This window comes from Chaetodon trifascialis, chromosome 2 (genome assembly GCF_039877785.1).
Source record: "Chaetodon trifascialis isolate fChaTrf1 chromosome 2, fChaTrf1.hap1, whole genome shotgun sequence".
Lineage (NCBI taxonomy): Eukaryota > Metazoa > Chordata > Actinopteri > Chaetodontiformes > Chaetodontidae > Chaetodon > Chaetodon trifascialis.
In genome coordinates this window covers 14948621-14970538 of record NC_092057.1, presented here as the reverse complement: position 1 = coordinate 14970538, position 21918 = coordinate 14948621, and the positions used below count along the sequence as shown (strand labels likewise).

The 21918-nt window shown below is 42.9% G+C and overlaps 3 protein-coding genes across 4 annotated transcripts; 2 read left to right on the top strand and 1 right to left on the bottom strand.

Moving 5' to 3' along the window:
* Nucleotides 1–12: 12 nt before the first annotated feature.
* On the bottom strand, nt 13–4260 carry lias (lipoic acid synthetase). Its single transcript, XM_070982853.1, has 11 exons — nt 4132–4260; nt 3679–3854; nt 3295–3388; nt 3003–3083; nt 2592–2748; nt 2443–2500; nt 2220–2348; nt 1547–1692; nt 1395–1465; nt 1174–1285; nt 13–839 (listed from the first exon to the last, which is right to left on the bottom strand). The coding sequence occupies exons 1-11, from the start codon at nt 4213–4215 to the stop codon at nt 778–780; spliced, it is 1170 nt and encodes a 389-aa protein (XP_070838954.1). The 5' UTR covers nt 4216–4260; the 3' UTR covers nt 13–777.
* Nucleotides 4261–5541: 1281 nt separating this feature from the next.
* On the top strand, nt 5542–9904 carry rpl9 (ribosomal protein L9). Its single transcript, XM_070989482.1, has 7 exons — nt 5542–5681; nt 5818–5933; nt 6470–6565; nt 6790–6922; nt 7566–7646; nt 8903–9032; nt 9744–9904. The coding sequence occupies exons 1-6, from the start codon at nt 5636–5638 to the stop codon at nt 9007–9009; spliced, it is 579 nt and encodes a 192-aa protein (XP_070845583.1). The 5' UTR covers nt 5542–5635; the 3' UTR covers nt 9010–9032; nt 9744–9904.
* Nucleotides 9905–11530: 1626 nt separating this feature from the next.
* On the top strand, nt 11531–21074 carry rfc1 (replication factor C (activator 1) 1). 2 transcript variants are annotated; one of them, XM_070987536.1, is made up of 23 exons: nt 11531–11652; nt 12118–12267; nt 12365–12440; nt 12694–12810; nt 12997–13295; nt 13474–13548; nt 13844–13921; nt 14016–14381; nt 14513–14626; nt 14735–14914; nt 15473–15577; nt 15807–16233; nt 16330–16442; nt 16596–16710; nt 17199–17287; nt 17598–17735; nt 17993–18088; nt 18193–18443; nt 18557–18674; nt 19423–19568; nt 19662–19875; nt 20202–20387; nt 20512–21074. In XM_070987536.1, exons 1-23 carry the CDS (start codon nt 11650–11652, stop codon nt 20599–20601), a joined length of 3546 nt encoding a protein of 1181 aa, XP_070843637.1. In that variant the 5' UTR covers nt 11531–11649; the 3' UTR covers nt 20602–21074. The 2 variants fall into 2 exon arrangements, with proteins under 2 accessions (XP_070843637.1, XP_070843646.1); XM_070987545.1 differs by lacking the exons at nt 11531–11652; nt 12118–12267 and having other exon boundaries at nt 12341–12440.
* The last annotated feature ends 844 nt before the right edge of the window (nt 21075–21918 follow it).

Here is a 21918-nt window from a genome sequence, read left to right as displayed (position 1 = left end):
GTGACACAACAATGAAATTCGGCAAACATGGACTGATGAGTTTTAATTCTTTAAATATAAATGTACACTTTAAAGACTTGTCTAAACAGTGTGTAAAACAAACGCACATGTTATGTTAGAAAAAGTAGAGTTTGAGTCCAAACTGGCACAGATACCAAAATTACCCGTTTTGATACTTGTGTAACTGATGAGAGACCGGTCTGGGCTTGAATTGTACTTTTCCTGACGAGTTCCAAGCCTATACGTCCTTAACTTAATTTCCCCTTGAAGCCACCGCAAGAACCTTCAGGACCCTCCCAAATTAAATCATCAATCCTAAAGCAGCAGACATCAAAGTGCCCACAAACAGAGCTTGTGGTTAAAGGTCAGTAGCTCTTCACCTAAAGTCCAGGACCCCTGAGGGGGGGAGGTCACAGTGGATGTGAATTAGCTTCCCCTCCCCCCATCTGCAAATTACAGCAACTGCTAACAGCAGGTCTTTGTTTCCTGCTGGCAGGAGTGCATGGACTGCGCCCAGCTGATCTACTGATCTCTGCCTGAAATGTAGACGCCTGGTGAACAGCAGACGAAGTGCAAAGGAATGGTCCGTGTACTTACATGAGTCTTATTCAATGTCACTTCTCTAGCTTTACTAAATGACACATGCCTTCATTTTTGACTTGAGCCACTGTTATTAGCACTCATACATATGAAATGTGCTTCCTGTGCTACAGCAGGATAAAAGGTGTGACTGTAAATGTGTACGGTTATAAGGAGAAACTGCCGGTTTGGTGCTTTTTATTCTGCTATCGTTGCTTCGGCTTTTCTCTTCTTTAGTAGATTCTTCAGGAAGAACTCACCTGTAAAGAGAAAAGGCACAGATTAGAAAAACAGATTTTCTCTGACTCACATAAACTTAATGAAGACATACAGTTTGTTCACCTGGCTATCATTGATGATGATGGTTCTTGTAAAATTTTATAATGTATATTAATGTATGGCCTGATGTAAGCAGTGACCAGAACCTCTCTCACCAACTTTTAGCTTTATTTAAACACCTTCACAGTATTTTCTTCATCTGATGGAGACATAGGTCAAGTGTTGGTGGCTTTGGGCAGAGTAATAGAAGGACAGTGGTCCTCTGTTTTGCTGCTGTGCACATTCAAACTGTGCAGGATGAGATGTGCTTCTCACCCGCTTTGTAGGAGGATCGCACCAGTGGCCCACTGGCTGTGTAAACGAAGCCCATATCATTCCCAGCTTTCTCCCAGTAGGCAAACCTCTCCGGAGTGACATATTCCTCCACCTAAACCCAAACACACAGCGTCACAGCGTGCACTCATTGACTGAATGTACATGGTTCTTGTGCAGTCTTAATAAACAGGGAAACACTCCATAAAGTGTAATGTTCTTACCTTTAGGTGGCGTTTGGTGGGTTGCATGTACTGACCCAGTGTTAGACAGTCCACTCCTGCCTCCCGCAGCTCTGTAACATCACCAGGACGGCAGGATCAGGGAATTGTTTTACTTTACATCAACATTTTGTGTGACTGGCGAATGTACTCACCAGTCAAGGTGTCACGTATCTGCTGTTCAGTTTCCCCCAGTCCAAGCATGATGGACGTCTTGGTGAGCACAGCCGGATTAACCTTTTTAGCGTGCTTCAGCACACTCAGAGACTGGTCAAAGTTTGCTCTGGGGTCACGCACGTGCCTGGAAACAGATAAGGCAGATGGACAATAAATAATCAAAAAGGTAAATATATACCCCTATAATGAAAATAGATACCAGACTACCATCAACCAGTAACATGGACAATGAGGAAATATCTACAGTGTCTTCGCTGTGTGTCCTCTTGTGCAGATCATCTAGTTTTCACACTGTCAGCAGAGAGATGGATCTCATGTACCACCTACTGGTAAGTGTGTGTATTACTGTCCTCCTGTCTATGAACGAATTCCCCTTGTGGCAGAGCTGTAAGCAGCAATTCAATTTTCTGTATGTACAGCATTTATTATAAAAAAAAATATATAAACTAGGCATTATACCAATCAGTGTGATGGTAGATGATTGAAATCATACTGAGGAGCTGATGGATTCAAGGCATTCAGGCTTTTCTTAAAGTTGAAAGAGATGAGATGTTTAGCTTCTAACTTTGTGCATTTATCTTCTTACCAAACTCTGGAATTAGAGCCAACACATAAGAATCTGGTCACATACACAGGCAGTATTTTAAGTACCTTTGCAGCTCTCGCACTGTCTCCACATTGTGAGCATAAACATCTAAACCCGAAAGGGCGATCTTCTCTACTGCTGCCAGGTCACCACGAAAATCAGGGGTCAGACATTCGACCAGGATCCGAGGCTCCCTAGATGAGGACGAGAGAAGTGATGATTTATTCATTTTGCACCGATATTAAGATATAAACACCCGATAAAGCCAGAAGGAAAGGCAGATTATACCTTTCCTTCAGTGTGGAGACTGTCTTAGCAAAGTGTTCTGCCCCTCCATCAGCAATATCTGCAAAAGAAGAAAGTGGCATTAGGACAGGCCATCACTGACACGACTGTTTTGGTTTTTAAAACTATGCACTGAGTTAAGAAGCCATTACCATCTCTGTCGACTGAGGTGAGAACCACGTAGTCCAGCCCCCAGGCAGCGATGGCCTTGGCTGTATTGTACGGCTCTTCCGGGTCCAGAGGTGGGGGCTGACGGGCCGTCTTTACAGAGCAGAACCTGCACCCACGGGTGCATGTGTCCCCCATCAGCTACATACAGAGACAAAGAGAGAGAGAAAACCTGAGCTTTATGTAAGTCATAGGACTGGAACAATTAATCCATATACACAGCATCATCTCTTTGTCTTTGGTCCCAATTAACATTTGTTCAGCATTAAAATATTTTTCACTTGAATGGAGAAAAAATTCATAAATGTAATTAAGAAATAAATATGATTGATTTCTGCTTTCTTGGAAAATATTAGCTCGCGCAGACGTGTATCACAGCGTGCCGGGAGACTTACCATGATGGTGGCCGTGGCTGTGGCGAACTCTCCTCCTCCCCAGCATTCTCCAATGTTAGGACACCTGGCCTCCTCGCACACCTGAGACACAACAGACACAGAGTCTTCAAGAACTGCTTCAGGATGAAATAAAAAATTAAATAGCACTGTGTTGATCTGAATTGACCCTTCCTTTAAAGGAAACAAATGGGCGCAAACATGTCACGCCCTCCAACTGTTCGAAGCATCTGCATTTGTTCCATTCAGCTGTGCAGGTAATGCCTGTATTCTGCCATCTGTCTGTACAACTTACTGTGTGCAGGTTGAGGTCTCTCAGTGTGTTCTTCAGCTTGTTGTAGTTTTTTCCAATCGGGATCTCCGTCTTCAGCCACGGGGGAAGCCGCAGTCTGTCACAGAAACAGCAGCAGAGCCGTTCAGGTGCAACAGTGTGCTCCGACCAGTGACAACGCAAGCACTTCCTGGTAGATGCAGCGAGCTATGCTGATTCACATTCAAGTGAAGAGCTATTTCACATGAAAGCAAGGACACACGGAGATCGTTGAGTCAGCTCAACGCAGTTTGGTAGATTAGTTTTGTCTGATCTGGTCTTTGAACCCTTCTGATGACACTCCGCACTCTCAGATATAATAGTAAAAACCTTCATTTTCTCACAGCTGCAACATATCTACTGTCTTACCTGTCTCCTTTCGCTCTCTTCAGGTTGCCTTTGTACTCTGCCCACTTGCTTTTCTCCGACAAGTCCCCCGATATGAAGTCTTGTAGATCAGGCCCGTCATCACTCAGGAGCTCCTTCTTTCTGTCAGCCCGGTCTTGAGAGGATTTCGCCACAGATGTCAGACTGCTGCTGTAACTCTGCAAAGGGAGGACAGAGGGTTACTTCAAGTGTCACTGCTTCTAAGAGTCTTGTCGTACAATCACAGTCTGTCATGATGTTTATAAGTCCGTGTATCGTTTATCTGGGAACTTAAGAACAGCCTGACTGTCATTACAGCTGCCATACAAGGCACAGACCTTAGCTACGTAATTACTTAAAGGCCCGTGACCAGGCTTACACCCGACGCTAACTTAACGTTAGCCGTTTACTAATTACTCGTAGGGGAATATTCCAGCAGTGAGAGTAAATACTTACATGTGGCAAGCATCTGGGACTCAGCCAGAGGTGGCTTGTGGAGAAACGGCCAGCAACGCAACAACTTTGTTTAAGTAGCGCCATGACTTTAGCCAGCAGCCAACTGTCACTGGCAACAAACCTCGACGAGCGGCTGCTTCTGTCTTGTGTTTCATTCAGGTGATGTCGGCAGAATGGGAAGATTAGTAAAATTCTGTTTCTCGATTTGGGCCGTTCACTGATTAATCCAATACGAGTTAAATAACTACTCAGTTAATTATAGACTTTGTTTGTTTGTTTGCTTGTTTTATCCGTAATTCAACAAGGTTAACAATAATGAGATTGAAAACATATTTTGCAGAGAAGTCTCGTTCAAGGCGGCAGTATCAAAAGTTGCAGAGAAAACAATATAAAACGGGGCAACAGATTAAATAAAACTGGGAATTGCAGTTTTTACCTTAAAAATCATACGTGGCATACCTAAATTTGTTGCTATGTAGCAAATGGCTGGATAGGAAACCATCGCTTGCATGTCGGTCGGTATTTGATACCGCTTTCACAGTCAAACTGTTTTAATAATTTGTTCATTTCTGTCATGTATTGTATATATTTCATGTTTATGTGTATGTATAACCTGCTGCTGCAACAAAAGAATTTTCCAAATTGGGATCAATAAAGTAAAGTCTAAGTCTAATACTGTCATAAGCAACGTTATAATGGACGTTTACATAAATTCGTGATTGCCGTGAAGTTCCTCGATCGTCTTGTAATGTCTGATGACGGCGCGTGCGTGCTCTACAATTGCGTCGTGACGTCCTTCCTTCTTCCTTTCCTCTGCTACCGGCGAGGTGAGGATAGCAGACAAATTATTGCTTGGGTTTCATCTAAATCCATCTGTGTGAATAAAACATGTTTTTGGTTTTATTTTGATCAGTCAGATGCGGAGTGTATTGTGTGTCGCTACATAAGCTGTATTTTGCCTTTAGGTAATGTTTGTTAGGAAATATGTTAGTTGTTTTGCCATTCATTCCGCTGTCTGTCGAAGGCCTGACGTTTCGACTCTGTCCGTGCTAAGGGCCGCAGCAGGTCCAACAAAATTATGTAAAGATGGCGTTTGCATGGTTTCAGCTGTCAGTTATGTTCACGAATATGTTGGGATTGCAAGTTACCTCTTAAGTCATACACATGGATGACAGCGGTCTCACTACTTAATGAAACTGTCTGTTAGCATTAGCGCAAGTGCTAGTCGGGCTAACGCAGTGTGGCAGTGCTGAGTTGCTGAAGGTAAAGGCTGAATTTTACTGTGCCCACTGTAACAGTGACCACATAGCGTCAGAAACTATTTAAACTCAACACTAAACGTTATAACATAGCGGTTTGATGTCTAGTCTAGCCCTGAATGTCCGCACCCAGCAACCTGAACTTCAGAACTAAAGCTTTGGAAAGTGAAGATGCCACACATCACAGGGGATGCAAACAAACTTCAGAGGATTAAACTCATTGTCTGTCTCTCTCTATCTGTAGAATGAAGACCATTCTCAGCAGTCAGACTGTCGACATCCCCGACAATGGTAAGAAAGGAGAGTGACTCTTGCAGACTAGCCTGAGGTGCCTGTCTTTAACCTGTAACTTGTGTGAAGGATGGCTGCTCACCTTTTATGTTTTTTTTTTTCCCTCCCCGTCTGTTCTTGGTGTGTGTTGGTACAGTCGAGGTGAGGTTGAAGGGGCGGACAGTGATTGTCAAAGGGCCCCGTGGCAAACTCGTCAGGGAGTTCAACCACATCAACCTGGAGCTCAGCCTGCTGGGCAAGAAACAGAAGAAGGTAAGAATATAACGTAAAATGCAGTGTATTATGAGAAGTACTTTTGTAAATGCAGAAATGTGTAGGCTGGCACAAGTACAATTGAGCTATAAAAATGAATTATTGCTGTGATTATTAATGACTGAATTGGCTAGTTGATGGTCTGTTATAACTGATGAGTTGTTTCCGAGTGTCTTGGAGTTTGGAGGTGATGTACAGTTCAGAGCTGCAACTAACATTTACTGTAATTTTTTTATTTTTTTCCTATCTAAAAAATGCCAGTATCTTGTTAAAAAAGCCCATCACAAATATTCAAGCTGTTTGAATTGCATGTTTTGCGATCAACAGTCCAAAACCCAAAGTTAATAAAATTATTTTTTTAAAAAAAGCAGCAAACTGAAATATCAAAGGCTGGAACAAGCTAGTTTTCTGGGTTTTACTTTATAGATTGCAACTCGATGATCAACAGAAATGTTGACAGTTATTTTATATTTATTTTTTTATAATTGATGCATGATTCAGTTGTTTGACGTGAGTTGCTGCGCTGTCTTCCTCAGCTTCGTGTGGATAAATGGTGGGGAAACAGGAAGGAACTGGCCACAGTCCGCACCATCTGCAGCCACGTCCAGAACATGATCAAGGGAGTCACTTTGGTGAGACTACAGACATTTTGTTGACAATGGGTAATTGTACCAATGTCGAACAACTATAATGAGCTCTGGTCCCCGCCTTTTATGGTGGGATTGGCATATTTTGTAGTCAGGATTTTCGTTGTGTGGCTGTAAATCCCTACAGCAGGTTATTGTTGGCTGAACAGTTTATTTTGTTTGCCTTTACAGTTTGGCTCAATGCCTCTTTCGCTTCTGTCTGACTGCAGGGTTTCCGGTACAAAATGCGTTCTGTGTACGCCCATTTCCCCATCAACGTCGTCATTCAGGAGAGTGGAACTATGGTGGAGATCAGGAACTTCCTGGGAGAGAAATACATCCGCCGTGTCCGAATGAGGAGTGGTGAGTTTGCTGCAAGATGTGGAAATATTGTTGTCATGAGAAGGAAGCTGTGATATTTTCTGGGAGAACGTGGAATAAGAGACTGAGGTGGGAAATATAGATACCTGTATATTGGACAGTAAATTTATTTTGATGGAGTAAATATTTGTCAGTTCATTTGAGTTTAGGAGTAAAATAACAAAATTTGGGTTCTGGCTTTTGCAAATAAGGATTTCATGATAGTTTGCCTATATATATATATATATATATTTTTTTTTTTTTTTTTTTTTTTTGATCAATCGTTTAAAATGTCCAATAGCTCAAAGTGATCCACTTCAATAACTTGTTTATTTGACCAACAGTCAAAAACCAAAAGAAGTTGCAGCACAGTCAAAAATAAGGATATCAGAAGTTAAGCACTTGATAGACCAGGTATTAAAGTGCTAAACTGCAGTGGTGCCATAAAACAGATCTCTTCATTGATCTGCAGCATTTCCCACAATGATTTAATAAAGTCAACAGAGGCGATACTACGTCATCTAAAACTACCACAGTTTGCACCGCAGCTCCACCAAGGGTGCTGTAGAAGTGCAGTCTGTTTTACTGATGTATTCGATTTGATGAGTGTGAATAGCACCATAATTTTTCCTCCCCTGTCTCGCAGGTGTGAATTGTTCAGTCTCAGCTGCCCAGAAGGACGAGCTGATCCTTGAGGGTAACGACATTGAGCTGGTGTCAAACTCAGGTACACTGAGCGCCTTTACTCTCCACAGCTGTCCTATTCATAACACTCTGCTTCTTGCCTCTTAAACTCTCAACTAAGACCAATTTCACTTGCAGGATCCCTGATAGAAACATTTTAGTTCAGTGATGCTGCCTTTAAGCTCAGTGTAAAATACTTATTCATTTTATCAAGCAAAAGGTGAATAGACAGACATCAGGAAATCTGTCGGTGACACGTGATTGGCAGAGGGCTGGTACCTCCCCTGTAGATATTTCTGTACCACTTTGATGTCTGTAGTCTCTGCTGCTAGTTTAGCATCAGTCCTATTGTGGGCGTGTTAATCCTGTTTTCATATGTAGCCCCCTCTTCTCTTCTAATATGCCCCTCAACTGTCAACATGAGTTCATTGATGCCTTTTTTCTGCCATAATACGGCAGGATAGTTCTTTTCCAGCCACATATAGTGAAACTCTTCCTCATTACCATTAGAGGTGCACTGGTAGTTTTATTATTGAGAAATGTTATGTGTAAAATCACAGGTATGTGTGATTAGAAATCAGTTTTTTGCTGATTTAAGTCGTCTTTAATGTCAAGAATAATGTCCAGCATCTTAAATTTTCTACATTGGAACGTATTGTACAAAAGCACTATCACTGCTCCTCAGTTTAGTTTTTATTCTTACATCGTCTGTGCCATTTCATTGTGTGGTGCCTTCTTCAGCACCTGCCCCCCTCCCCTCCCTTCCTCCTCCTCTATGTCTACTGGTATACAGTAATGTAAGACTGACATTTCTTTGTTTTTTGGCTCTGTACTCCAGCTTGTTGACCTTGAAACTGAGCAGTAGAACAATGACTTTCAGCTTTATAATTGCTTTGAGAGTGGCTGGTGAATGTAGCTGCAGGACAGTCCTGGCCGAGCATCACCAGGGTGGAAATGATGTGCTGATGTTTATGGTTTGCAGCCTGTAGACAAACTTTGACTGCAACGGATTAACAAATATTACATAGGACCGACTTTGTTTTGCCCCATGTATTTTGGACCCCTCCAATTTGTGCGCTTATCTAAAAGAAAATCCCTTCATGTGTTGATGTAAAGGCCTCATTATTTTATTATAAAAGTGAAATACAGAGCCAAAATACAACAGTCACTATCTTGGTGCTTTTCTGACTGCCCTGTATCTCCACAGTGCTCATCCCTCCTCAGTCTGATCCTCTGTATTTATTGTGATCCTGTGTGTTGTGACGTGCTGCTCATCATCCCAACTTCTCTCTATTCCAGCTGCTCTGATCCAACAGGCCACCACAGTCAAAAATAAGGATATCAGAAAGTTCTTGGACGGTATTTACGTGTCTGAGAAGGGAACAGTAGTGGAACCGGATCAGTAAAAGTTACACCTGCACTCGTAGAGGTTAGACAAAGCCGTCGAAGCCTCCCTGTGTTTTCTTTCTCTTTGCATGTCCCTCACGCTGTCCGATGTCTTGCTGGTAATGCAAAGATGTTTTGTTTTGTTTTGTTTTGTTTTTTTTTTCCTTTTCTTGAATTGTTCCAGACTTGTTTGCAGGTTTTGTGCAATGCAAACAAGCATATTTAAGTTTAATGTGTCGTGGTGTCAGGGTTGGACAGTATGGTTTAAAAACTATATGCCTGTACTGTTCAAGTCGTCTGGGGCTGCAACTAGCAAGTAACCAGTAATTGTTCATTAACCAATTGTGATAGTTCCAATATTGATATTTGCACATTTTGTGAATTTTTGTCACTTTTGGGCATCTGCATCTGTCCAATGAAAGTAACATGACACATGTATTCACAGAAATTTAAGTCTCAATATTTTTGGCTTTTACAGCAAAAGTTAAGTCTGTCTTGTCAATAATTGGAATTTGTTTCTAGTTAATTGGGGCCACAGTTTTGTGAAAAGATACACTGACAGTCCGCGATACTCAGCTGTTGTCCAGCCCTGTTTGTTGCTTAATTTAACACTAACTACAGCATGTCTCTAAAATCTGACTTCTCAAGTCTCAATACAGCGTTACTTTGTGATAATATAACGTTTTCATGAAACCACCCTCCTGTCGCATGTGGTCAGGCCTCTCCCTTCACGCTCGGCTCTTTGTCTTTTCAGCGGCCTTGATCCAACAGGCCACCACGGTCAGAAAGAAGGACATCAGGAAATTCCTGGACGGCATCTATGTCAGCGAGAAGACCACTGTGGTGGAGCAAGATGTCGAATAAATGTTCATCATCTCCCCTATGGCCAATAAAACAACCAACTTTTCCAATGAATTTGTCCTCTCGGTCCTTTGTCATCTTTTGACTCAGATGCAGTTCAGAATGAATTTAGAAAAATGGCACTTGAACTTTGCAAAAATTGAACTGTAATGTGTGATCACATATGTAACCATGTTAATTCAGAAGTAGTGCTATAAAATGATAGTTAAAATGTGTACTAAGGACATGGATCTGGGTGTAGCTGCATAGAATAGAAGCACTGATGACAGGTTGTGTCCAGGTGCTGTCTGTCCCTCTTCATCTTACAGTTCTGATGCTTTAGTTTCACATTGACAGTAGTCGCTGTAGCTGCATTGACGTACAGTGTGCTGGGGTTGTAGTCGTCCACGTTCTCAGATTAATTATTAGATGTGGTTTTCGGGGGAAAATTCATACATAATGTAGATGAAACAACAGCGTGCAGAATAAATACATGAATATGCACATAATGTATTAAAAGATGAAAGAACAAATTTTATAAATATGACAGTTTTGGAGATTTGGGATTATGCAAGATATTAAGCAAGAGGTAATTTAGCATTAAGATCTGATAAAATGCAAGGTCTTTATTATATATTCATTGGAAATGTATTTACTTTTTATTAAGGGGCACCTGAATTACTGGCTTTACTCATAATTACTAATGTTTTACAGTCATTTATAAGCTATAACATCTTTTGGGTTGCCAGGTTGTGTTTGCAAACTCTTAAGTTCCTCAAGAAGACCCCCTGATGTGCTGTTTGCTAACTCCATCATACTATTAAAAAATGAAATGACATAAACAGAAACTGGAGACCCTCTCAGCGCCTTTGATAAGAGGAGCTCGAATGACTGAATGATTCTACCTTCTGGAAAGTCTTTCTTACATTGTGGAATTAAAAGCCTGAAGCATTGAAACAAACTAGTCTGTGAGTCTGTCACAGGTTTACTGTTTTTATAGATAAAGCTTTGCAAAATTTCTTTGAAATATACAAGGTGGTATAACCAATGAATGTATAGGATAATATTCTGATGTATCAGGACACACATTGAATGTAAAAATCAGTGTTGTTCCTGCAGACATTGTCATTTTTATCCCTCTGGTGTCAGTGTCTCGACATGCTTGTTACACACTGTAGCTTCCACTTTTTTTAGTGTAATATTCATCCACTGAGTGTTTTGTTTTTGTTTATTACAACATATTTTAAGATGGAGTTGGACACTACATTAAGGAAAGATACAGAATTGGGAGTTTTTTTAAAGTAAAAAAATGTTCCCCCAATTGCATACTGCGTACTCTTGTTCAAAAACAATCTTGAGACTCGCCTGCTTAAATTCAGTCATTTCAAATGTTAACTCAGTTATATTTATGTAGCATCAAATTACAGGACACTTTCCACATAGATCTTAATCTAGAGAGACCCAACAAATCCCCCTTCAACAAGCGCTATCATTAATATTAATAATACATCATGGTAATTATCTTATTCTTTATTATGGTCCATGGTCTGGTATATTTATTGGTTATTTTATCAATCTTGCATTATCCTCTTGACTCATGCTGATACTTAGACTGTCTTTGTCATTCTGTTTGTTGTGCTAATTGTGTTTAAAAACAGACGACGCACGCGGAGTGACGCACATGACGCACACCGAGTAGCTCCCGGGCCGACGTCATCTCCAGGCGACGGTAGAATCTTGCTTCGCGCCAAGCAGCTGAAGGTTTTCATTACTTTTCTGACAACTAATCTGATCCCAAACTGCGAGAAAACCAGTTCGTAATGGTACGTGGCAATTTTCAGCTGTTTATTTGCTCTGACTGCAAGCTGTCCGTAGAAACAAAGAGGTTAAATAAAGCAAAGATAATACTGTTGTCTTCTTGAACCTGCGCGCTGCCGCTGAAACGCAAGTCAAGTGCGCAATGTTAGCTCGAGCTAAAGATGATAAACTTCTCAGGCTATTTATTAAAGTTAGCGAGTAAAAGTTCAGCGAGCATCACATCTTTTGCTCTGTTGTCATCTCACAGTTGACATGTTTGGGTAACTAAGTTTTCATGATGCACATTTTCCTGTATATTTTCCTGAAAAATCAATTGTCAGAAAGCGAATATCTTCAAACTATCAAGCGTCAATTTGCTCTCAATATTTGGATGATAGCGCAGCGTTTGTGTTCATTGCGCTCAGTTTCCGGTCTCCTGCCGCCGTTTTCTAACTAGGTTAAAATAATCACACATGTTGGTGTGCACACAGGACATCAGGCGGTTCTTTCAGCCGACCTCAGCCAAGCCTGCGGTGCAGAAAGCAGCCTCGAATGGAGACACCAAAACAGAGGAGAAGAAGAAGAAAAATCCTCTGTCTTCAGACGAAGACGTGAAAAAGAACAAGAAACAGACTGCTAAGGCAAGGAAACCGTGTCATCTCCTGACCTCCCTTGTGTGATGATTCACCTGTTTCATCATCTTATTCATCACGTCTTATTGTACTTTTTATGCTTCAGGTCAAGAGCTCCAAGCCAGAGGAGAAACGCAAGGATAGTGAGAAAAAACGAAAGAAGCATGCAGTCATACTGTCAGGTGTGTGTGTGTGTGTGTGTGTGTGTGTGTGTGTGTGTGTGTGTGTGTGTGTGTGTGTGTGTGTGTGTGATTCCCCTGCACCAGGATGCAGCCACAGTTATTTATTTTCAAAAAAAAAAAAAAAGATGCTACACTCTGTGAGAGGCACTAACTGGGGCCTGTTTGATCAGCTGTGATCAACATCTGGACACATTCGTCTTTGCTCTGCCTGCGTCTTTTCTTCATGGCGCCTCTTGTTTTTCTGTCTGTCCAGACTCTGAGGATGAGGAGCTAGCGAAGAAGTCAAAGAAATCCCCCAAAGAGAAACCGAAGACGAGCAAGACGGAGCCACCTCCCAAAAAAGATCCTGTGCAGTATGTCTCTGAAACAGGTGATGGGACTATGGTTTGTCATCGTATTGCAGGAGATCATGAAAAACAAGAGGTTAAAGAAGTGCAACAGGCACAATATAAACTTAAGACATTTGTAAGAAGGTGGGTCCAGCTTTAACGTGAGGAGTACTGTTAGTTTATTCAGGAAAATGGCAAAGGTAAGATATTTCTCTTTTTGGTTGTAGACTCAGACAGCGACAACTTCCAGTCCATGAAGAAAGTCTCCAAACCCAAGCAGAACGGCACGGCCAAACCGACAAAGTCAGACGCAGGAGGAGCTCGTCCAGGAGCCAAAGGCGGGGTGAAGTCTCCTGTCAAGCCCTCCTCCACGCAGGGGAAAACTGCCGTGAAATCTCCTGTCACCCCAAAGTCAGCCCCACCCCCTCAGCCCAAACAAACCCCCACCTCAGTGTTCGACTACTTTGGCAGTGCGGCTGTTCAGCGCTCCGACAAGAAGCTCGTCGCCAGCGTCAAACGAAAGGCCGTGAGTACTGATGGATTACTTCCTGTCTTCTCTTCAAACCTTCTCTCTCTCTTCTCATGTACTGCTTCTTCCAAACTGTCGGCATCGTGGCTGTCTGAGTGTCACTCACTGAACCCTCCACCCTTTCAGCCTTTCAATGATAACGACAAACTGACTTTGTAAAAACTCTTCTCCTCAGCCGACGCAGGACACAGACGATCTGCTGAGTGATGAACAAATTGCCAGAGAGCTGCAGATGGATGAAGACATGGAGGTAGGCTGATCAAAATGACAGCTGCTTGTTTTCTGCACTAGTACAGACAGATGAAACAAGCAGTCAATTACCTGATTAGTCGATTGACAGAAAATTGTGCTTCAGCAGCAATTTGTGAGTCTTTTTTCTGAAATTCTAAATAATGTTAAAATATTTGCGTGAATACTTGAATGTAAATATTTGAGTAATGCAGAAAATGTGACAGAATCGACTTTTCCATGAAAACCTCTTCGGACTGACTCGTTAATACGTGAACTTGCCCTCTGCTTTTCCATCCTCATGTTACTTCACTCAGCTGGAGAAGCAGGTCCACGAGGATGAGGAGTTTGCGAGAACGCTGGCCATGCTGGACGAGGAGCCTCAGGCAAAGAAGGTGAGTTAAGAAATGGAATAAACAGCATAAAGGCACATTCACGTTCACTGCTACTGGCTGTTAACTATCGTTTTGCGTGCGTGTCCTCATCCAGGCTCGTAAAGGCTCCGATGACAAACCAGAACCTACATTTCCCAAAAAGAGCAGCGCAGACTCTGCTGCTGGCAGCACGAGCAGCCCGTCAAAGACCAGTCGAAGAGGCAGCATGTCAGAGGATATGATTAGTCCGTCTCCTAAGAAGAACACCGTCCCGATCAAATCCAGCTCCAAACTGGCCATGATGAAAAAAAGGGATGAAGAGCGAGATGAGGGGCCAAAGAGCAAAACACCAATTTCACCCACAAAAATAAAAATCTCTCCCAAAAAGGAGCCGCTCGCTTCGTCAAGCTCAGACAGGAAGTTCACCCCCAAAACAGGAACCACGCCCACTGCAGTTAAAACGTCTCCCAAGAAAGCAGAGGTGAGCACGGGAGGCGCCTTATCTGTCACTTCAAATGCATTCTGTCAGCGTCAGGATGGACAGTATCTATCAATCTGTTTATTTGTCCCCAAATATTAAAAGCTAATTAAATATCCTGCTCTGTCAATCAGAGCACGAGTACGAGTCCCGATGACGAAGGGAAGAGGAAGGCCAACGCTTCAGCTTACAGGAGCTACCTCAACAGAGATGGACCGCGGGCTCTGGGCTCCAAGGAAATCCCGCAGGTATCATCAGCCTTCACACTGCTGCAGTGAGAGAAGATCCAGCCTTTAGCTGACCGCTCTCTTGTTCTTACCCACTGACTGCCTGTTGTGTCTCTGTGTGGTTTCCAGGGTGCAGAGAACTGTTTGGAGGGCTGCGTGTTTGTGGTGACGGGCGTCTTGGAGTCCATGGAGAGGGACGATGCCAAATCCCTCATCGAGCGCTACGGAGGCAAGGTGACGGGCAATATCAGCAAGAGGACCACGTACCTGGTGCATGGCAGAGACGGCGGAGCCTCGAAGCTCGAGAAGGTGAGCGGCTTGATCCAGGCCAACGACTGCAGACCTGAAAAAGCATTTCCTGAAGTAGCTCATTAAAATATGCAAATCTATGTCAACTATATACAAAGACTTTAGACTTTAGACTGCTTCTTTATCGATCCTGAATTGGGAAATTATTGTGTTGCAGTAGCAATTAAACATACAGACAAACACACAATGTATACAACAATTGTTTAAAAAAGTAATAAAAAACATAAACAGGAATAACAGCAGTTTGTTAAAAATAAAAATCTAACTAAGTATATCTAGATATATAGTTAATATGTATTATAATGTATAATACATATTATATAATAATAATATAATTATAATACAAGTATATAAACAAGTATTTACAGCAAAAAATGCAGGACATGAGTGAGTAAAACTTCACACATATTGATATATGAGCAGTAAATGTTTGAAGCAGCAGCAAACACACTAATGTGAGACTTCGCTCTGTATTTCCCTTCCTGTGTCTTTTCTGTAATATTTGTGCGTATCTGTCTGTGAGATTCATTCGGTTTGCACAATTGGTTTTATACTCAGGCGGGGAGTTTGGGTACCACGATCCTGGACGAGGATGGTCTGTTGGAGCTGATCAGAACCAAACCAGGAAAGAAGTCCAAGTACGAGATCGCTGCAGAGGCTGAGGTCAGCGCTCACACTATTACTTCAAATCATGCTGTTTTAACCCAGAAGATGTCAAAATACTGATTTGACTTTTTCTTAAAAAATTCACATTGCATATGATTTCTAGATCATCTCTGTGCTGGAGCAGAAAAAAAACAGTTTAACTTCAGTTGGCCTTTAGATGCACACACATAAAAGATTCATTTTATTTTAATGTGCTGTAACTATTCTGTGATGTTTTTGTTTTCAGAGCAAAGCCTCAAAGACCAGGACTCCCCCAAGCAAGACCTCAAAGAGCACCCCCAAAGACCAGAAGGTCTCTCCCTCCAAGGGTAATTCCAGGTCCCCTCACACCCCGAGCCCATCAAAGACCGGCCTGACACAAGGCCATGATGCCAGGAGCCGGGGGGGCGGCACTCCATCGGGGAGAGGCTCTGGTCACACAGCCCGCAGGGAGCTGGGCCTTCCCTCCTCCTCTTCTTCATTGTCAGCCCCTGACACATCGTCGCCATCACCAACTGAAGAAGGTTCCAGTCTGCTGTGGGTGGACAAGTACCGCCCGCGCTCTCTGAAGAGTGTGATTGGCCAGCAGGGAGACCAGAGCTGTGCCAATAAGCTGCTGCGCTGGCTGCAGAACTGGCACCGACACCACAGGGGGGCTGCTTCCAAGCCGCCAGGTAGGAGACGGATTGGCTCGGCCTGTATTGAGAGTTTTTAGCTCTGAAAAACGTGTCTGTTTGAAGAGCGTGTGCTTTGTCCTGTTCCTTGTGCAGCAGCAAGGTTCGGTAAGTTTGGAGGGAAGGATGACGGATCAGGATACAAAGCTGCTCTGCTCTCTGGACCGCCGGGCGTCGGGAAGACCACCACAGCTGCCCTGGTCTGTGAGGTCAGTCTGAAAACACACACAGGCATCTGTTTCTGTGTATTTTCTATGTATTCACACCAGTCAGCGTGTTATTTTTATTGCTGCACTCATGACTCCCAGTCTTAAAGTCTGTCGTCCGCTCGGTCTCTGCTGTGTTTTTGTGTTGGCCTGCAGGAGTTGGGCTTCACCTACGTGGAGATGAACGCCAGCTGTACTCGCAGCAAAAACAGCCTGAAGGAAGTCGTAGCAGAGTCACTGAACAACACCAGCATCGAGAACTTCTACAAAGGTAATCCCTCTTTGAATTTTGGTTTCTCTGTGTTGCTGTCTGTTACACTTTAATCTACCTCGGCCTTTATTGTGGGGATGTAAATGTCATTTAATTTTGTATGCGGTGGCTAACCAGTTAATTTTGAGCTGAGGAGCACTCTGGATTGCACCTCCCGTCAGTCCCGTCAGTCAGCACTGATGGAGTGACAGGCAGCTGTTTGATCTGTGAGAGCAGTCCAGCAGTCGTGGTCAGACCTAGCTTGTCAACCCCGGCTAGCTTGACTTTTAGCTCATCTGCTTTCTCTTTGTTTAGTGCGCCTCATGTTTTACGTCAGACGGCTAGCTAGTGAAGCTGTTAGCGGTGTGGGTGTGTGTACACACATTAACAAAAAAGAGTGATCTAGTAGCTCACTGAGGTCAAATCCTTTTCTTGAAGTCGAGAATTAAGGTAACAGAAGTGAAGTGAATGCCATGTGGTATATGTGAGTGTTGGTGTGTGTTGTGCAGGCACGTCTCGGGTGGTGAGCAGCGAACACGTCCTGATCATGGACGAGGTTGATGGCATGGCTGGCAACGAGGACCGTGGAGGAATCCAGGTGAAAAAAAAAAACACATTTCTACCATAGTCTGGCCAGATTCTGACATTTTCAAGAGATTTGCAGGGTGGTTGATCCTACATCAGAAACGGGGGAGATAAAATTCAATTCAGAGGTTCCAGACCTCTGAATCACTGCACACAGGTCTGATTTGTGTGCCACAGCCAAGACAAAGCGGTAGCAGTAAAATTGCCACAAAAATACCGAAATGGCTCTCAGATCAGCATATTTCATTGAGCTTAACTGCTCCTAGAAACCGTTGGATGGATCCACTGTGTGTTCTTCATCATGACCTCTGACCTTTCTGTAGGAAATGATCGGCCTGATCAGAAATTCAAAGATTCCCATCATCTGCATGTGCAACGATCGGAACCACCAGAAGATCAGATCACTGGCCAACTACTGCTTCGATCTGCGCTTCCAGAGGCCACGAGTGGAGCAGATCAAGGTACACACACACACACACACACACACACACACACACACACACACACACACACACACACACACACCCTGTCCTAAATCTGACAATGACATGTATTCTAGCATTTAGGTTAAAGTAGAAAGGCAGGTTGGAATCATTTGGATGCTGACATACAGAACGATTCATATTAATGCCATATTAATTTAATCGTCTTTTAAATTTAAATATTTTAAAGTCAATATAATTATTCCTTTCTTTCTTTTTTCCTTTTCATTTTTCAGGGAGCCATGATGTCCATCGCTTACAAAGAGGGAATCAAGATCCCACCCTCAGCTCTTAACGAAATAATCCTAGCTTCCAATCAGGACGTCCGGCAGGTAAAAGAGGACAAAGTATCCTTAAAGTCAATTCATGCTGCAGTTCTGTTATCGGTCGCCACCTGCGGTCTCCCCTCTCACTACGCCGGCTGTCCTGTCTCCAGGTGATCCACAACCTGAGCATGTGGTCGGCCAAAGACAAGGTGATGACGTACGACCAGTGCAAGTCCGACTCAGCCAAAGCCCGCAAGGACATGAAACTGGGGCCGTTTGACGTTTGTCGGAAGGTGTTCGCTGTGGGGGAGGAGACCCACATGAGCCTCATCGACAAGTCGGACCTCTTCTTCCACGACTACTCGCTGGCGCCGCTCTTTGTCCAAGAGAACTACCCGCATGTTCGGCCAAAGGCTGCCGGGTGAGAGGGGCTAACTGTTTCCACCTGTTCCAGTCTCTGTGCTAAGCTAAGCTAAGCTAAGCTAAGCTATTGCACTATTCCCTGAATGTTTCTGTTTTCTTGTCTCTATTCAGCGGTGACCTGAAGTCCCACCTGGTGTTGCTCAGCAAGACGGCTGACTCCATCTCTGACGGAGACCTGGTGGACAGAATCATCCGCTCTCGGCAGAACTGGTCGCTGCTGCCCACCCAGGTAACACACACACAAATTAAATGTAAATGTATGTCAATGCTAGATGTTTGTTGCTGGAATCAGGGGAAATGACACCTTGTCAAGTGAAAGCAGCACGATAGCAGACAAGAGCAGCAGCTTCAGTCCTGCATGTACTGAGTGTGGGTCATTCACTGTTTTGCAGCCAACATAATCACCATAACTAAACATGTAAAACAAGGGAAAACAGACCTGAAGTGTAACGTGCATGTGAAACTTGTTGCTGTTACGCAGCCTGTGTAGAGAGCTGTATCGAATAGAATAGAAGCAGATTTCTTCTGTCAGTCGAGCTTATGAATAACATCGCAGTCTCCACATGGCCTCCTCATGACAGTGAAGTGTAGTTTTGAGGGTTTGAGGTTACTGCAGTGAGTGTAGGCTCTGTTGTTTTGTGGGAACCCCTTAACACTATATATAAATCTGGCTCGAGGCTGGTCAAACAAGTGTCTTCTGGTAAACAGCATATTTCAAGTACTGTAATTGACCTGGTTGAACAACCAAAGGCCTCAGTTTTGGGCTCTTTTCCTCTGTATAACCTGTTAATATCTGATTATTTCCTGTTCACCATTTTAATTTCTGCCTGTTTTATCCCACAGTAATTCTTTAATTTACATGAGGTATTTACTTGTTTGAAATTGGCTTCTTTTGGAAATATTTATTGAAATACACACAGTCTTATGAGTTGGGACACCAGAGATTCATCATTGTGCTGATGTTTGTGTGCCTGCAGGCCATCTATGCCAGCGTGCTTCCAGGCGAGCTCATGAGAGGCTACATGAGTCAGTTCCCCATCTTCCCCAGCTGGCTCGGCAAGAACTCCTCCACCAGTAAACATTCCCGCATCGTGCAGGAGCTGGCCTCACACATGGGTTTAAAGTGAGTCGGCTTGATCACCGTCTTTTTGCTGTTTACGCAAACGCAAAATCGCACTGGAGGATTTGAGTGTTTTTATTTGTTTGGCTCCTGCAGGACAATGAGCACCAGACAGGCAGTGAACCTGGACTACCTGCACTACCTGCGGCAGGCGCTGTTGAGTCCACTTCAGCGGGACGGAGCGGAGGGCGCCGGCGAAGCTGTGCAGCTGCTGGACGACTACCAGCTCGTCAGGGAGGACGTGGACAGCATCATGGAGATCAGCGTCTGGGGGGGACAAGCCGATCCCTACTCCAAATTGGACTCGAAGGTCAGCAGGAGCTGGGAGGGGGTATCATTTTAAGACAGTGGAATTATACCACAGTTCGTTCAGGCCACTGTGATTGGCTGACGGCTCTTGCAGCATGTCCGAGTATCATTCTGCTTTATTGACCTACATATAAATACCCCTTTACCAGTACCAGTGCTTCTCTACTACGCGAAGGATTTGAAAGATTCTGACTTTGGCAAATCTTACTGATTGTATCAGAAAGACGGCAGCATACACCAATATTACAATGTTTGATCCGTGAAAAGGATCTTTTCATTGTCACTCAACCCACATGTCTGACGCCTCTGCTGTCCGTCTCCTCACAGGTGAAGGCAGCGTTCACACGGACCTACAACAAAGAAGTTCACTTGACGCCGTACTCCTTGCAAGTAGTGAAGAAGGGCCGCCGTGGTGGCGGTGGGGAGTCAGAGTTGGGAGGCGAGGACGTGGACAATGAAGCGCAGGAGTCTGAGGACGAGGGGGAGGACCTGAAGACAGACGCCATGATCAAAGTAAAAGCATTCAACTTGGGATAAAATGCAAATCCATTTCATCCCATGAGCACCCACAGTATTTTCTGGCTGCCTTCTTATCTTTCTCTGTCTGTATGTCGTCTTGTCGTGTCGCTCCCCACAGCAGAAGAAGGCCAAAGCCACGAAGGCGCCGAAGACGCAGAAGAAGGACGATTCTGGGAAGGGCAAGGGGAAAGGCAAGGGCAAGAAATGACCAATGAGCAGAGGAGGAAGACAAACTGCCTCCCTCAGCCCCCACAGACTGTAATATCGTCTCTGCACTTGTAACGATCCTTTAATGATCATCACAAAGTAGTGAAAGTGATCTCTAACCTCTGCAGGTAATCCATCTGTCCCTCATCCAAACACGTGACTGAGAAATGTCTTTCCTCATTTTTTTAACGTCCTGTCATGTTTCCATCTGAATGTCTCTTCACAAATGATACATATTATCACCCATTATCATGTCCGTAAGCCTCTGTATTGATGTGTCTCAGCAGCAGTTTCTTCCATCATTAGTTTGTGATCCAGGGGTCGAGGTTGTAAATAATGTGATGTAAAAGACTGTTACTTTTTGCTATGACCACCAGACAGGAATGCTTTAGCTCCACGGTTAGCACTGATGCTCCTGTAAATCGCAATTTTGTAAAGATTTCATGAGAATAATAGAGAAATATGTTGCTCGTGAGTGTCGGTGATGATTGTGTTATATATATTTTTCTTTTTTCTTTTTTTTTGAAGAGAAAGCAGTTTAACAAGTTTATCAGGCACTTTTGGAAAATGTTTTTCAGAAAGTTTTTTTTTTTTTTTTTTTTTTTTTTAAATCAGATGTAGAGATGACGGTTGGTCTGAATATAACATCCTGTCATCTAATCAATTCAAAACAATCAATGCAAACTGTTGCCAAATAATCTGAGATTAGATGATTATTATCTAATCTCAGATTAGATAATAATCTTATCTAAAATAAGATTATTATCTAATCTCAGATTAGATAATAATCTTATCTAAAATAATAATCTTATTTTAGATAAGATTATTATCTAGATAATAATCTTATCTAAAATAATAATCTTATTTTAGATAAGATTATTATCTAGATAATAATCTTATCTAAAATAATAATCTTATTTTAGATAAGATTATTATCTAGATAATAATCTTATCTAAAATAAGATATTTGAGATAATAATCTTATCTAAAATAAGATTATTATCTAATCTCAGATTAGATAATAATCTTATCTAAAATAAGATTATTATCTAATCTCAGATTAGATAATAATCTTATCTAAGATAAGATTGACGGACATTATATTTGGTTACATTATATTTGGTTATAATGACCGTCACAGCTTTGCAGAGCCAAAGGTGACATCTTCAAATGTTGTGTTTGAAACCCAAAGATCTCGTTTACCCCTGAAGAAGCTTTAAATTGAGCAAGTGTTTAAAAAATCCAGTCGCTTTCAGTCTCATCTCACAGTCTTCAGCAGCAGATGGAATTGCACAGTTGTCATGGAAAATGTTTGATT

Excerpts from the sequence above, each read along its gene's own strand:
- lias (XM_070982853.1), bottom strand. The coding sequence starts at position 4,215 with ATGGCGCTACTTAAACAAAGTTGTTGCGTTGCTGGCCGTTTCTCCACA. Across the intron at positions 2,749-3,002 it reads CAGCCACGGCCACCATCATG|CTGATGGGGGACACATGCAC; the intron begins GTAAGTCTCCCG and ends CTCTGTATGTAG. Across the intron at positions 1,466-1,546 it reads GATACGTGACACCTTGACTG|AGCTGCGGGAGGCAGGAGTG; the intron begins GTGAGTACATTC and ends GTGATGTTACAG.
- rpl9 (XM_070989482.1), top strand. The coding sequence starts at position 5,636 with ATGAAGACCATTCTCAGCAGTCAGACTGTCGACATCCCCGACAATG. Across the intron at positions 5,682-5,817 it reads TGTCGACATCCCCGACAATG|TCGAGGTGAGGTTGAAGGGG; the intron begins GTAAGAAAGGAG and ends GTGTTGGTACAG. Across the intron at positions 6,923-7,565 it reads CCGTGTCCGAATGAGGAGTG|GTGTGAATTGTTCAGTCTCA; the intron begins GTGAGTTTGCTG and ends CCTGTCTCGCAG.
- rfc1 (XM_070987536.1), top strand. Across the intron at positions 13,549-13,843 it reads AGATGGATGAAGACATGGAG|CTGGAGAAGCAGGTCCACGA; the intron begins GTAGGCTGATCA and ends TACTTCACTCAG. Across the intron at positions 18,444-18,556 it reads GTTCGGCCAAAGGCTGCCGG|CGGTGACCTGAAGTCCCACC; the intron begins GTGAGAGGGGCT and ends GTCTCTATTCAG.